Source organism: Physella acuta, unplaced genomic scaffold (assembly GCF_028476545.2).
Source record: "Physella acuta isolate Inbredline_101_S28 unplaced genomic scaffold, ASM2847654v3 ptg000458l, whole genome shotgun sequence".
Classification (NCBI taxonomy): domain Eukaryota; kingdom Metazoa; phylum Mollusca; class Gastropoda; family Physidae; genus Physella; species Physella acuta.
Genome location: NW_026731977.1, coordinates 526130 through 542500, shown reverse-complemented (window position 1 = coordinate 542500; position 16371 = coordinate 526130). Strand labels below are relative to the sequence as shown.

Sequence of the window (16371 nt, the reverse complement as noted above, 5' to 3'; positions counted from 1 at the left end):
TGAGTCTTCGAGACATGCGTCTTCTGGCTGCGGCTTACCCCGGGGCCTTCGCTGCTGTCTCCTCTATGGCTGCAGTCAGCTATCACCATGGCTACCCCATGGCTTTCCCGCCGTTCCCCTACACAACAGCAGTGGACCAGATCGCGGCCTTAGATTGTTCCATGAGGCACCATCACAGACTGATGCAGGAGGAATCCTCAGGGAGGAACAAAGTTTCCGCTTCAGTGGTTTCCGGGGGTCCCACAGCTGGCCACGGGAACGGCATGATGGAGAGTCTGATGCTGGACAGGAAGACCCCACAGAGAATGTCCCCGGCCTCAGACATGGGCGCCTTCTCGTTCCTCGACTCTCCGGATCACGGCAAACTGGGGGACTCGCTCAACTCATCAGGTCAGCACATCTCTTCCTAATGTGTCAAGTATTTTATATAGACATATCTAGTTTAGTTTTCTAGTTAAGTTATATAGGAATCTATGTTTTAGTTTTCTAGCAGGTTTTATATAGGAATCTATGTTTTAGTTTTCTAGTAGGTTTAGATAGGAATCTCTGTTTTAGTTTTCTAGCAGGTTTTATAAAAGAATTTCTGTTTTAGTTTTCTAGAAGGTTTTATATACTAGACTTCTCTAGTTTATTTTCTAGTAGGTTGTACATAAGAATCTCTGTTTTAGTTTTCTAGCAGGTTTTACATAAGAATCTCTGTTTTAGTTTTCTAGCAGGTTTTACATAAGAATCTCTGTTTTAGTTTTCTAGCAGGTTTTACATAAGAATCTCTGTTTTAGTTTTCTAGCAGGTTTTACATAAGAATCTCTGTTTTAGTTTTCTAGCAGGTTTCACATAGGAATTTCTGTTTTAGTTTTCTAGCACATTTTTATTAGATTTCTAGTTTCCTTGCAGGTTTTATATAAAAGTCTCTTTTTTAGTTTTCTAGTAGGTTTTACATTTAACTGTCGATTTTAGTTCTTTAGCAGGTTTTATATAGAAATGTCTATTTTAGTTTTCTAGTAAGTTTTATATAGACATCTCCGTTTGAGTTTTCTGGCAGGTTTCATATGAACAATATATAAATGTCTATGAACAATTTAGGTTTAATTTATAAATGTCCATGAACAATTTAGGTTTCATTTATAAATGTCTATGAACAATTTAGGTTTAATTTATAAATGTCCATGAACAATTTAGGTTTCATTTATAAATGTCTATGAACAATTTAGGTTTCGTTTATAAATGTCTATGAACAATTTAGGTTTCATTTATAAATGTCTATGAACAATTTAGGTTTCATTTATAAATGTCTATGAACAATTTAGGTTTCATTTATAAATGTCTATGAACAATTTAGGTTTCATTTATAAATGTCTATGAACAATTTAGGTTTCATTTATAAATGTCTATGAACAATTTAGGTTTCATTTATAAATGTCTATGAACAATTTAGGTTTCATTTATAAATGTCTATGAACAATTTAGGTTTCATTTATAAATGTCTATGAACAATTTAGGTTTCATTTATAAATGTCTATGAACAATTTAGGTTTCATTTATAAATGTCTATGAACAATTTAGGTTTCATTTATAAATTTAGTTATCTAACAGGTTTCATATAACTGTCAACGAACAAGTTAGTTTTCTAGCAGGTTTTATAAGAATAAGTTAGTTTTCTAGCAGGTTTTATAAGAATAAGTTAGTTTTCTAGCAGGTTTTATAAGAATAAGTTAGTTTTCTAGCAGGTTTTGTATATGGCTGTCTATTTTAGTTATTGAGAAGGTTTTAAATATAACTATCTATAAAGAATTTAGTTGTTTAGTTTCACACAAATCAGTCCGTAAAATGACATTTTAAAACTTCGATACAAAACTCTGATTAATTAAACAAAATACAGGGGTCGGTGTGGTCGAGTCGGTAAAGCTCATGGTTGCTAAACCGAAAAGTCTCAAGTTCAAACCCTCTGGCAGATAAGGCTTGATCCTTTCCAACACTAAAAATTAAGAACGAAGAAGAAGCAGAAACAAAATTCTAGAATAACATCTGTAAAACTTTCTTTTATTTTTCTATCATATTTCTTTCAAAACTCCGTTTAAGAGAAATGACAAATAAAATATAAAATTATGGTCTAAGATTATCTTTTCCATTTAAAGTTACACCTTAAAATAAGAAAAAAATACAGGTAATCTATATAAACTCGTGCATAGAAAATTTGTAATTAGTTATTTAAATTTTCTCAAGAAAAGTTTTGGACAGTGTGTTCTTTTATTGATATGAATGTATTTATTATTGAATCAGTGATACGGCTTTGTGATGTTTGGTTATTAAACACAAAGTAAGTAGAGGCTACATTTGAAAGTCTTAAAGCTTTGTTTTAGTATCTACTAGCTTTTTCAATTTGATCTTTTTAAGAATATAGGGAATTTTTGTCCTGAAGTTTAGAGTTTTCCATGCAGAGATTTAGGGATTTACTTCCAGAGAATTTAACTAACGTTAGATTTTTTTTCTAGATGTATCGTATATTTACAGATAAGTTAGTAGATTCTATAAAAGCCTTTGAGACTCAGAAGTTTCTTAAAGATAAAAATATTTTCGGAGCGTGAATATGTCTAATTTAGATGGGTTTATAGATTAACGGTTAGATTATGATCTTGCTTGTAAGCATTTAAAAATAATATGCATTTGTTAAAAAAATTCTAAAATAAACCGGGAGTGATTTCCCCTAAAAAGTTTTTTGAGAAATTGGAAATAGCGTAAATTACTACTTCCGGTCAACGGAAATTTGACAGAAGGTAGAGAATTAGATCTGTGAAATTTTATTTATCTATTTGAAATAGTACTCAAGTTATAGGCTTTTGAAAAATTCAAAGTAAAAAAAGTACCACTTCCGGTTATAGGAAATTTCTCAAAAGTAGATACGAATCTACGATTTTGATAAAATACGGTACTCAAGTTATCGTGTTTACAGACACACACACAGACACACACTCAGACATACACACAGACATACCGACAAGATTGCAAAATTATGTTTTTCCGTATCAGTGAGGTGTAAAACGTCGAGATTTCCGAAAATCTCGATTTTTTTGCACGATTACAAGACTTTCTCTATACCACGTATATACGAGAAAGTAAAAATGTTTAGCAGAATTTTAAAAAAGATAACTTGATTTCTACAGGTAACAAATCTGTACAGCCGATAAACAAATTTAAGCATCTCGACTCTTGCATGCAATAAATAATATTTTAACACCTCTACTCTTGCATGATATGAATAGTATTTTAATATCTCGAGTCTTACAGGCAATACATAATATTTTCAGTATTTCTTTCAGACTTTTTTTCGTGGGGGTGGGGGGTGGGGGGGGGGGGGGGGGCTAAAATTCCCCGGGGGGGGGGGGGGGCGGACACTGTTAACAGTATATATTTTCTATATAAATTCCATTTCGTTCAGGAGGGGGGGGGGGCGGGGAAGGCGGATCTTTCCCGAATAGATGCCTGGAAGAAACATAATTTTTTAACACCTCGACCCTTGCGTGAATTAAAATCCAATTATCTCGTCTTTTGCAGGCAACACCGAGGACGGCAAAGACCCCAACAGCAGCAAACGACGCAGGACACGGACCAACTTCACCGGCTGGCAGCTGGAGGAGCTGGAGAAGGCCTTCCAAGACTCCCACTACCCGGATGTCTTCATGAGGGAGGCTCTGGCTCTCAAGCTGGACCTGGTCGAGAGCCGTGTACAGGTCAGTGTCACGTCACTCAATTGTTGGACGTTTGTGTAACAAAGTCATGACTCAACTGTTGGACGTTTGTGTAACAAATTCATGACTCAATTGTCCCTTTTATGTAGCAAAATTATGACTCATTGTCAAATGTTATATCACAAAATCCTGACTCAACGGTCAAACTTCATTTAACAAAATCCTGACATTTATCAAGAGTTATTAAATTAAAATGATGACTTTACTGAGTAAACAATGTATTCTAACACAGCTGTCAACACTTCTAAAATAAATTTCTGTCACAACCGTAAAAAATATTCTGTAATAAGACTTAAATGTTGAATAGTTCTGTGAAGATATCCCTGACGCGCCTATTAATTTAACGCCTTCTTACTAATTTCATTGTCACGTGTCGACTACATCAAAGTGTAATAAAAAACCACACAATCTTCAACTTACTTCAATCTACACTCTAGTCTCCAATCACGACAACAACATACTGCAGTTTACTGTTACGGCCTAAAAACGTTATGCAATAATATTTTTATAATCATGTATGCTATAAGTTACTTTATACAACTCATTACCTTATACTGGTATAACCGCCGCTTAATGAATGATGGGTGTAGGGACGTACTGATTGTGTCTTGTCGTGACATTTTAAACCTGGTCAATGATATAATCTCAAACTGTGTTCCTCTATATAAAGCTGCTAGCTAGTAAAATACCAGTTTTGGATTTATAAAAAATGGTCTTTTCAATTGATCAATTGGTTTTATCTTGAAAATACTTTAACTATAATAAACTATTTTTAGTACGAAAAACAGAAAAAAAAACAAAACAAAACAAGAATCAACAACAGAATACACAGCAAAAGTAATAGCTGGTACAATGATAATATTCCAGATTTTAGTTCGCCATGTTTTTAGTTTAATTACGTTAAATTGTGTATACAGTAAAAAGTTCCGTTCTGTATTGAACGTCTCAATAGTTAAGAACATGGGTGGTAAGTAACGGCCATAAAGACTTGCTAAAATTGATTGAAATAAACCTAAACATAATGAATGTCAAATAATAATTTGAACGTGACTTTCAAAATAAATAAAAATAAAAATTATATAAATTATATCATCCCAGCGTTTTAGCATGCTTTACAAATAGCAAACAATTGTTGTTGTAATGCAATTTTGTTGTTGTAGTTTGAAGGACATCAACAAAATCAACCGGGAGTCAAATAATCAGGCGCTCGAGGGGCGGTGTATGTGTGTGTGTGTGTGTGTGTGGGTGTGTGTGTGTGTGTGTAAATAATGAATGTGGTTTTAACCATCCGACCTTAGTAATTTGGATTTACAAAAAAATTCAGTCGATGGGATATGACCAAGCGCTTAATTTTGGTGGGATTCTAGGAAACACAAGACTTTAACCATAATAATATTTTAAATCCGCTGAAAAAAAGTATATAGATAAAGTAGAGTTTATCTGTTGCTGTGACCTATGCATAAGAAGATATCGTGCGGTTAGAACTATGCCCAACTGCTTTTACTTTCCATCAGAGCTGGGTGGGCTCAGAGACATTCTAGTGACTCAGTTCAGGGACCCGATATAACACTTCCGACTTAGCAGCCGCATGCTCTATCATATGTGTAAAAAGTAAATCGATATTTCTATAGATAAAAAAACCCTCATTTTTTAAATAACATTCAATTTCATTAGTTCTAAGTTAAGCCTCCACCCTCTATAACTAAAACGTTTGCTCTATAACCCAAACTGCTCCTTATTAACATCCGTGACCGTCACTCGTGCGTGACAACTTCCGTTATCAACTAATCAATACATCAGAGTGATATAATGATTGCTGGCACTTAAACCTATTATCTCCCCTTTAGTTAATGAACATGTTGCTCTTTCAACAAATCCTAAATGACCAATGACTGCCAACTCAAAAGTCCCGGGTTCGGATCGAGTCGCGTGTCTTTAGGATGACCCTGAGTCCACCCAGCTCTGATGGGTACCTAGCACACGTCTGGGCTTATTGCTGACCACACTATTCCCTATATGTCCATATAATTGAAACAGATTAACTTTACTTATTCTGCCCCGTGTGCATTAGGCAGGAACAGAAAAAGATGGTGAAAAATTTCTAACCTAATCATCACATTGAAAATTGTATACTCTTGCATTGTTATCGGACAAAAATGTAGGTGGAGATTTTTGATCTACAAGATACCAACGACAGACAAAATTATTAAATTTGTAGTTGTTGACTTTGTGTATTATACGAGATAGAGAACATCTTTTTAAGATTGTTAGCTGAAAATTTAAGTTACATTTTTACCTATTCATGAATAGTATTTAAAAAAAAAATACACAATAAAAATTAAAATGTAAAAAAAAAGCGTTGCAACATTACAACGTAAAGAAAATGACATTGAAAAAAAATAACCCGACGTAATTTGAAATTTTTAGTGAACTGTCATCACATATTTTTAGTGAACTGTCATCACATATTTTTAGTGAACTAACATCACATATTTTTAGTGAACTAACATCACATATTTTTTAGTGAACTAACATCACATATTTTTTAGTGAACTAACATCACATATTTTTTAGTGAACATGACATTGGCTATTTTTAATCGACTGACATGACACATTTCAGAACTCTCATCACATATTTTCAAAATTAGAAAGTTTTTAAAAACCCGCATTCGTTAGCTCGTGAAAAAGACTTCAGCTGTTGCGCCGAAGCGTGTGGAACTATTTGAAATATTTCAGTAAGATTTATGTAGGGAACAACTGAAAGATGTTAAGGCGTCTCATTAGATGTAATTAAATTCAACGTCCTTTCACATGGATGCTCAACGGTATAAGAAATAAAAATAATGTTAGAGCTGATAATTTCAGATTAGTTAAAATGTGTTAATAATTTTTATAAGAATCAGTGGTCAAGAAATCAAAGATAATTTAATGGTACTGTATAATAAAGAAACATTATGTAGCCTCTAGTTTTTGGAGAAAAGTGTTTTTTTCCAAAGGTTTACTTAATAGTTTGACGTTTTTATTGTTTAATCTCGGTTTTAAAACCCGATGTTTTTGTTTTCTATATGTGACTTTAGCATTATTTGTTTACTAAGTCTGGTTAAAAAACTGATACATTTTAATTTTATAGGTGTGGTTTTAAAATCTGATGTTTCGTTTTCTAGATCTGGTTTTAAAATCTGATGTTTTTTCTTTCTATATCTAGTTTTAAAAATCTGATGTTTTTTATCTTCTAGGTCTGGTTTCAAAACCGGCGGGCCAAGTGGAGGAAGAAAGAGCACACGAAGAAAGGCCCGGGGCGGCCCGCCCACAACGCCCACCCCCAGACGTGCAGCGGCGATCCTATGGACGAGGAGGAGATCAGGAGGAGGGAGCAGGAGAGGATCGAGAAGAAGAGGAGGAAGCAGGAGGAGAGGCTGAGGAAGTTGGAGGAGAAACGGAAATCCCTGACGGGTCTGCACTCCTCCCTGACGTCAGAGGAGCGCAAGAACCGCGCGCTGCGGCTGAGCGTGGACAATTTCCTGTCCTCTACTTCCTCTATGTCCGGCAACAGCTGCGACAGCTTCACGGACAACATGGCCGACAAAAGCGAGCACCCCAGCTCCATTTTATCCCTGTCCGTCAGTTCCCTGCTGGGCGCCCCACCCCGGGCCCACGAGAACCCCGGCGGCGCGGGAAACATCAAATCCAGCGCGTTCAGCATCGAACGTCTGCTGGAGGCGCCCAAAGTCCCGAGAGGCAGACGACCCAATTCCAAGTATCCGCTGGTACAAGCCTGCAAGTCTTTAGGCACCTTAAGTCTGGGTCTGCTGCCGTTTTTCCCCATGACCCAGCCCATGGGGTTCTTAGTTCAGCATCGCGAGAGCCCCCTCACCCCCCTGCTCGAGTGTTCAGAGGCGGAGCACTCGTTGTCTAGTAACGAGGACACTTTCCCACACGGGGACTCTCACACACCAAACAAGGACACATTTGAAAAGTTTAACCGGACCCCGCCAGCTCCCGGTAGAGCCACTCCCCCACACCCCACTCCCCCACACCCCACAAACCACACCATCAAACAAGAAAACGACACCCTTCACGTCTCCAGTAGTGAAAACATAAACACGCCCACAAACTTCTTGCTGGACAATACTGAAGATACGTGTCGTTCAGACCTAAAGTCTTCGTCAGCGATAAATCTAAGTGTGATCAGCGACAGGAACAACAACAGCAGCAGTCCGGCAGATGTGAACAGCCCTGTCTGTTTTCATAAAACGAATACAACAGCCAACAGCATTGACAGTATGTTGAATGATGAAAACATGGACCTGGACATCGTGTAACATTGGCAGACATTAGGGCACTTAGAATATAACGATGGTTCATTTTTTATTTTGATTATGGAAGAACGAACTAATATACAGGCTTTGCTACATTTGCTTCTATAAATGTGAAAAGACAATACATGTAAATATCAGGAGGGCATTTTATTTTTATGTTTGGTTTTTGTTTACTTTCTTATCGAACCCTTCTGTAGTCAACTCGCCATTTTTTTTGTATAGTTGTCATAGAAACGGCGTGTGGCGGAAGTATTTCCATTCGGTCATATCGGAATAAAAACAGAATTTCTTTCAGGGAACTCTTCGAGTGTGTGTGTGTGGGGGGGGGGGGGCTGCTCCACCATAGTATGTCTACCCCCCTCCCCCGCCACTAAACGAAATGTATATAGAAAATATATACTTTTACCAGTGTTGCCCCCTGCCCCTGAAAGTCCCCCCCCCCCCCCCCCCCTCCGTCCCCGGAGAAAAATGTTTGAAAGAAACAATCAATGAAACAAAATATTGGCTGTGTTTTTCCCGTGTATGAGGTGGCTGACACTGACCCACGTCCTAGCCTGGCTTAAAATATGTTTCTTTGGTTTGGACGTTGATCTATACTATACGTGTACTTTGTATATAGTTTTCTTAGCTTTGCTACTCAATAAAAGTTAATTGATTTAATTCTATTCTTGTTTGTTTTCATTTATATTTCACTAATTAAACGGTCATTTACTTAACGATTTAGAATCAAATAATAATTGAAGAGTTGGTGTCTGAAATGTATAAGCTGACTGAGCACAAGACTAAAATGTGTATTGTGTGACATAAGGAATTGTCATCAGCAATGGTTGGATTATGGCCGTCACTTGCTGACTGATTGATTCTTGAGACTGCAGTTAAGTGGGTGTGGCCAGAGATAATGTGTTGTGAAGTGGGTGTAGTCAGAGATAGTGGGTAGTTAAGTAAGTGTGTTCAAAGTTAGTGGGTAGTAACAGTAGGTGTGGTCAGAGAAAGTCAATGGTGACAGTCGAGTGGGCATGGTCAGAAAGTCGATAAGTAAGTGGCCGTGGTCAGAAAGTCGATAAGTAAGTGGGCGTGGTCAGAAAGTCGATAAGTAAGTGGGCGTGGTCAGAACGTCGATAAGTAAGTGGGCGTGGTAAGAAATTCGATAAGTAAGGGGGCGTGCTCAGAAAGTCGATAAGTAAGTTGGCGTGGTCAGAAAGTCGATAAGTAAGTGGGCGTGGTCAGAAAGTCGATAAGTAAGTGGACGTGGTCAGAAAGACGATAAGTAAGTCGGCGTGGTCAGAAATTCGATAAATAAGTGGGCGTGGTCAGAAATTCGATAAGTAAGGGGGCGTGCTCAGAAAGTCGGTAAGTAAGTGGGCGTGGTAAGAGATATTTTTACCAAAAAATTTAATTTGTTGACAAATGATGCTATCAAACAACCAATCAAACATCTTGAAAGTGCCACAGAAAACAACACTGACACGCCCATCGGCTTGACAACGAATCACCAACAGTTTCCTGTCAAATGAAAACCTTTCATTATTTTAGCGACCTTGTTCTGCAACTTTTATTTCCATATCAGCTTTGAGTATTTCAGCTGTGATTATGGCACCATGAATTGGACAACCTCTTTTGCAGTAATGACTCAGTGGAGATACCAATGGCGCCTGCACTAATATAAAATTTTAGAATGTAAAACTGGTTTTACGACACGCAGAAATAAAGATATTGTGGGTGTTAAATGGTACTCACGGTTGTCAATTGTAACTTAACGCGCGAGGGCATTCCTTGTGTGGTATATGTATGTGTGTGTAGTGTGTGGGGGGGGGGGCATTAGCTACGTCCGTGGAGAATACGATTTTAAGTGCAGATAAAAATAGATAATATATTCATAATTTGATACTGATATACATGAGTAAAACAAAAAAAATCGACCCCGACGAGACTCGAACTCGCAATCTTCTGATCCGAAGTCAGACGCCTTATCCATTAGGCCACGAGGCCCACACAGCAAATTGGTCCTTTAAAAAACACATTGATACACTTTAAATTTAATAGAGTTAATGTTTAAAAGCACACATGCTGTATGTTTACTCCCTGGTTTATGAATTTATTAGACTTGTAGATCTAAAGTTGATTTAGTTTTCATCTTAAATTGAAACATCTAAAACACGCCTAGATACAAGTTTATTTAAGACTTACGCATATTTAACACATAAAATCGATGTGAGAAAAAAAAAACTACAGCAGCATATTAAATGAATTAGAAACGCATCGCCAATCAAAATAAAGTCGGAGCTGCGCGGAGCACACAAAAAAATGTGTAGATGTGGCAACCCAAAACTTGGCCACGTTTGGCCAATTTCCGCCCCCTCGGCCAGTCGTATTTTCATTCAATTAATCGGCCGAGGAAAAACTAATTCAAATTTGGTCAAATTAAGAGCCAAAATGTTTTTTTATGGATGTAAGTGGGGGGAGGGAGGGGGTGCGGTGGTGTTGTTGTTTCCGCAACATGGCCACGAGGAGGGGGGCCGGCCGAATGTATTTTAATTAGAAAAAAAAATCCTAAGAAGCGATTATCAATGAAAACGAGGCACATTGGCGGAGTGTTGCCTTTGGTTTCATTCCTCTTTAAGGAGTCGCGTCTAGTCAAATATTTGCTCGCTTAATTTCATTTTCGAATAAGTCTGGCGAGATCAATTCATCTGGCCACCGATGCGGGCTTAGCCGGCCCCGAGTATTTTGGTAATGGAGAGAAGTTTGATTGCGCACCCTGCCGCGCACACTCAGTCTGCGCTAGGAAACACGTGGAAAAGCACTGGTCCCCATACCAGGAAGACGGCTAATTACTTTCAGGGGCGTGTCTGTGGAAACAGGGGCTGGGGGTGCTTTCGGCGGTGTTGCGTTAGAGTTTAGAGTCGTATATTTTGTTGTTAGAATCTCATTTTTATAGACTTTTATGATTTAGTTGTAGAGTTTTGTATATTTTGTTGTTAGAATCTAATTTTATAGGCTATTATGATTTGGTTGTAAGAATCCAATGTTGTAGAGTTTTGTATATTTTGTTGTTAGAACCTAATATTATAGACATAGTAGTTGTAAGCATCTTATGTTATAGCCATAGTTGTGTTGTTAGAATATAATATACATAGTTGTTTTGTGTTGTTAGAATCTAATGTTATAGACATAGTTGTGTTGTTAGAATCATATGAAAGCATCGCTTGGATTAATTTACACTTTTCTCTTATAATCGTTGTTAAGGTACACACATAATTATGCGTGTATGTATACTATTTAAATTTTTCAAGGTATACACGTATTCGCCCTGTTTAGAAAACATTTGTTTAAATATACACATTTTATATCAGATCATAAAACTTTGTTCCTGTGTAAAAATTATGGGCCAGAGAAAGTAGATTAATTTATTTATTAGAGAATTCATCTTGGCTTTTACAAATCTATGTTTCAATAGACACTTCTTTGTTAACTGTTGTCTTTGTTCTGTTATAACAAAATGACAAATCTATTTTTTATTTTAACAAATCTTAATTCTGTTATAGTGGGGTGTTATAACGGCTACAGGACATTACCCCCCTGGATATTTCCCCCCCGGACATTTCCCCCCCGTATTTACCCCCCGGTGCAATTACCCCCCTGTCAATTACCCCCCTGTCAATTACCCCCCCGGGGAATTACCCCCCTCCTCTCAAGTTAAAATCCTAACTCTAACTAGGATTTTATCCCTATACAGGGGCGTAGCGAGGGGGGGGGGCGGGGGCAGCGGACCGCACCGGGTGACACAATTAAGGGGGGTGACACCAAGGCAAAAAATAGCAAAATATATAGAGAAAAACTCGAGGGGGGTGCAAATCGAAAGTTTGAGGGGGGGGGGGTGCAAATCGAAAACTTGAGGGGGGGGTGCAAATCGAAAGTTTGAAAGTTTGTCCCTTGGAAGGGTCTCTATGTCTCTGGGGGGGGGGGGGGGGTGACACTATTAAGTGCCGCACCGGGTGACACCCGACCTCGCTACGCCACTGTCCCTATATACTACTTTCATCCAAACCTTAAGAAAAATACCAAAACCTAAGCATCCACCTTAGCCTAAACCTTCACACAAAACCAAAACCAAAGCTAGACACAACCCTAACCCTAAAACTAGCTTTAACCCTAACCGTAACCCTAGCTCTAACTCTAACCCTAACCCTAGCCCTAATCTTAACCCTAACCCTAGCCCTAGACCTAACCCTAACCCTAACCCTAGCCCTAACCCTAACCCTAACCCTAACCTTAACCCTATCCCTAACCCTAACCCTAACCCTAACCCTAACCCTAACCCTAACCCTAGCCCTAAAACGTAACCCTAACCCTAACCCTAACTCTAACCCTGTCCGGGGGGGGGGGGGGGTAATGTCCTACTGGGCGGGGGGTAATTGACAGGGGGGTAATTGACAGGGGGGGTAATTACTCTGGGGGGTAATGTCGGGGGGGAAATATCCGGGGGGTAATTGACAGGGGGGAAATGTCCTGTTCCCGTTATAACAAATCTTCGTTCTATTATAACAAATCTTTGTCCTAATATACAACATCTTTTTTCTATTAAAACAAATCTTTTTCCGTTATATCAAATTTAATTGTTATAACAAATCTTTGTTCTATTATAACAAATCTTTTTTTCTGTAATAACAATGTTTTTACGTTATTTCAAACTAATTTTTGTTCCGCTATAAAAATCTTTGTTTTAAAATTTTTAAGAATCTTTGTTTTATTTGAACAAATCTTTATTCCGCTATAAAAAAAAGAGCCAGCAGTGAAACCGTGGACGGAAAAAAAAAAGTGACATCCGAAACTTTGTTCTCTGGAGGTTTTTGGTCACACAAAACCATTTCCTGTGGCGTTAAAAACACACCAAATCATTCTCGTCAGCGGCCGCTTCTAATCGATATCATCATTTATAATTCAGGGGTCATAGGTTAAGATATTCAAACAGAAATGTTGATTGCTCGTGGCAAAAAAAAAAAAGAAGTTGCAAATGAAATTATAATTTGGGTTTTAAAGAGTTAATTTTTAACATATTTTGAGCAAATAATAACAGACCATTTAATACAATAAAAGCAAACCAATAAAAACAAACCTGAGAACTTTGCTAGGCTTGTACGAGAAGAGTAGTTGGACGTTGGATGGCATATCCTTTAACATGTAATTAAAGAACTTTGCTATTTATTTCCATTGGGGTTGAACATTGTACATGGCGCTCAGACCGAATACTTAACAGCTGTAAGATTTTACAATAAATACTAGAAGGTTATTCGCTCAATTTTTACTACATTATTATTTATTGAATTTTAAAATTGTCTCTTTAGTAAATAAAATTCTAAATGAGTTCATTTTTTAAAGATAAGCCTAGTACAAAATATATTGGGCATACTAAATTTGACAACGACTGAATGCTGGAATTATTTTCCAAGCGTGTAAACAACTATTTGTGCTGATTTTCTCTCATCACACTGACACTAAATTTGATTCTAATTACGGTATGTCGCAAATTTGTGACATCGGGCACTAATGGATCAAACAGTAATTAATTTTTTTTTTTAGTCCGGGTCATTGTACTATTTTTACTGACACGATTTTACTAAAAAATCTACGCACAAACAATAGAATATCACAAACTACACATATGGACATGCAAGGAGATGTAGACTCACTTGTATATTCATGAAAACTATAGTTTTAGTTGTGTGGGCATAGAGTTACATAACTCTACTGCACCTTCTCACTTATGAATGGGTACTTTGAAGCATTGCTGTCATGGTTCTACTACACTACAGTGACACACTACACATGAACGGACTTCCTCAGTGTGTATAGCCTTAGTTGTCCCTGGTAATGTCCTTTTCGTAAACTATTCAAGGTCAACTAATAAAGAAGCTTAACATCTCATTTGACCTATATTTGATATACACAAAAAGCACGTGAAAAAATACTGACACATAATGACAGTGTTCAGCCGTTGGATATTCTTCCATGTATTCTTCAATACAGCTGCTGTAGGTACTTACTGTCACTGTTGTGGATACTCAGTGCCACTGGTGTCAGTACTCACTGCTATTGTTGATGGTACCCAATATTTCTGATTTTGGTACTACATTCTACTGCTGTTGTACAAGAATGATAATGCTATGGATTACAAACGACAGTGCTATGGGTACTCAGCGCTTAAACAGTGTGTACTGAGTGCTGAAGCTGTGGGTACTCACTGTTTAAGCTGTGGGTACTCAGTGTTTAAGCTGTGGGTACTCAGTGTTACTGCAGTCGGTTCTTGGTGTCACTGCTGTGGGTACTCAGTGCTGGTGGTGTTGGTACTCGATAACATTGCTTTAGGTACTCAGCCTTAGCAATGGGTACTCAGTATCACTGCAGTGGGTACTCAGTGCTGAATCTGTGGGTGCTCAGTATCACTGATGTTGGTACTCAGTGCTGAAGATATGGGTACTCAATAATACTACTGTCGGTACTAAATGCTAGAATTATGCCACTGACGTTGGTACTTAGTGCTGAAGATGTGGGTACTCAATAACACTGCTGTCGGTACTAAATGCTAGAATTATGCCACTGATGTTGGTACTCAATGGCACTGCAATGGGTAGTTTTTGTCAGTATTCAACCTTACTGTATTTGTTACGAGGTGTAGGTCTATTCTCAGTGTTATTATTGTCGTCGTCATTGTGAAGACCAATCTTTGGTGGTATCCAGGATAGTGGTCCATCACCTCACTACCTGTTGTCTTTTTATTTTATATGTTATAATATTTTACAATGATATTTCAAAGCTAAATTCGGTATATTATTCCAATATCTCTCTCTATGCAAAGGTCAATTTAACAGGTGAACTCTACTTCACCTGCCGCACGGACCGTAACGTTCTAAAGTGTCCTTGTATATATAGGCGAAGACTATATTGTAAATCCTTTACTTATTTATAATCATACTTGAATGAATGACAGCTTGGCGAGGCTTTTTATTTAGCTATACCTGCTTGGCACCCAAGTACAATTTTATGTCTTGTTGCCGGATGTCGCGAAATGCGACAAACCGTAATCAGGAGATAACTTCCTAAAGTATTCTCATATGTGATTTCTACTGTTTATATAGTATTTTTGTTAGTAAAAACGGACCACCTATTTAGTAATAATAATCAGTATAAGTAGGCTGAATTCACTAAGTAAATAAACCGGGAGTGATCTCCCCTAAACTTTCTCGAATATTCTAATATAACACTACGTGGGATGTCAACTCGGAATATAGACATGATTTTTGTTTACTTAAACTTTTAAAAATAGAATAAAATCTAGTAGAAAAAAAAATTGCGCACCAAGCGAGCACCAAAACCAAATGTGCGTAATAGTGCGCAATATTATTAGTACTTTATAAATTTACATGCGTTTTTTGAGAAATCGGAAATAGCGTAAATTAGTACTTCCGGTCAACGGAAATTACTCAAAATTTGATAGAAGGTAGAGAATTAGATCTTTTACTTACATGTGAAATATCATTTATCTATCTGAATTAGTACTCAAGTTATAGGCTTTTGAAAAATTCAAAGTAAAAAAAGTACCACTTCCGGTTATCGGAAATCGCTCAAAAGTTGATACGGATCTACGATTTTGATATAATACTTATATATGAAATTTCATCAACCTAGCTGTAATGGTACTCAAGTAATCGTGTTTACACACAGACACACAGACACACAGACACACACACACACACAGACATACGGACAAGATTGCAAAATTATGTTTTTCCGTATTAGTGAGGTGTAAAACGTCGAGATTTGTAAAAATCTCGATTTTTTTTGCACGATTACAATACTTTCTCTATACTACGTATATACGAGAAAGTAAAAACTTACGATGTTGTGAGTCAAGAGAGGGGGTCGTGAACATTTTTGACTTAACAACGTGAACATTGGTACCGATAAAACCGCCTGGATGTACCCAATACACAACGACCGGCAGCAGTAGGATAAATGTACCAATGAGCATATGCTATTTCGCGTTTTCGCGACAGTCGGCGTTGAAGGGTTAAATCGTCAATTTCTTTAATTTATGTATCAAAGTTTGCTAAAATATTTTCGTAACGTTTAAAGCTTCTGTAAAGTGAGACGGGGGCAACCTGACATAAAACAAGGACGAAAAACCAAATTATATTATGTTGTTTTATTTCTGTAAACTTAAATAGTTCTAGACAAATCTGGGTTGAGTATTATAACAGTTGTTTTTCTCAAACAATGCCTATCTTTAACAGAAATCTAAAACTA

General features: G+C 37.4%; 1 protein-coding gene and 1 non-coding gene across 2 annotated transcripts in view; one reads left to right on the top strand and one right to left on the bottom strand.

Annotated features, from left to right (window-relative positions):
• The window catches only part of LOC131943522 (homeobox protein unc-4 homolog), an 8071-nt gene extending 1 nt beyond the window's left edge, over nt 1–8070 (top strand). Inside the window, exons 1-3 of the mRNA XM_059303696.1 lie at nt 1–390; nt 3553–3728; nt 6985–8070. The exon at nt 1–390 is cut by the window's left edge and continues 1 nt beyond it. Of these exons, the coding sequence (XP_059159679.1) occupies nt 1–390; nt 3553–3728; nt 6985–8070 (1652 nt within the window). The remainder of the gene's footprint in view (nt 391–3552; nt 3729–6984) is intronic.
• Nucleotides 8071–9983: 1913 nt separating this feature from the next.
• Nucleotides 9984–10056, bottom strand: Trnar-ucg (transfer RNA arginine (anticodon UCG)). The gene has a single exon. It is a non-coding gene; the product is annotated as a tRNA-Arg (tRNA).
• Between the last annotated feature and the right edge of the window lie 6315 nt (nt 10057–16371).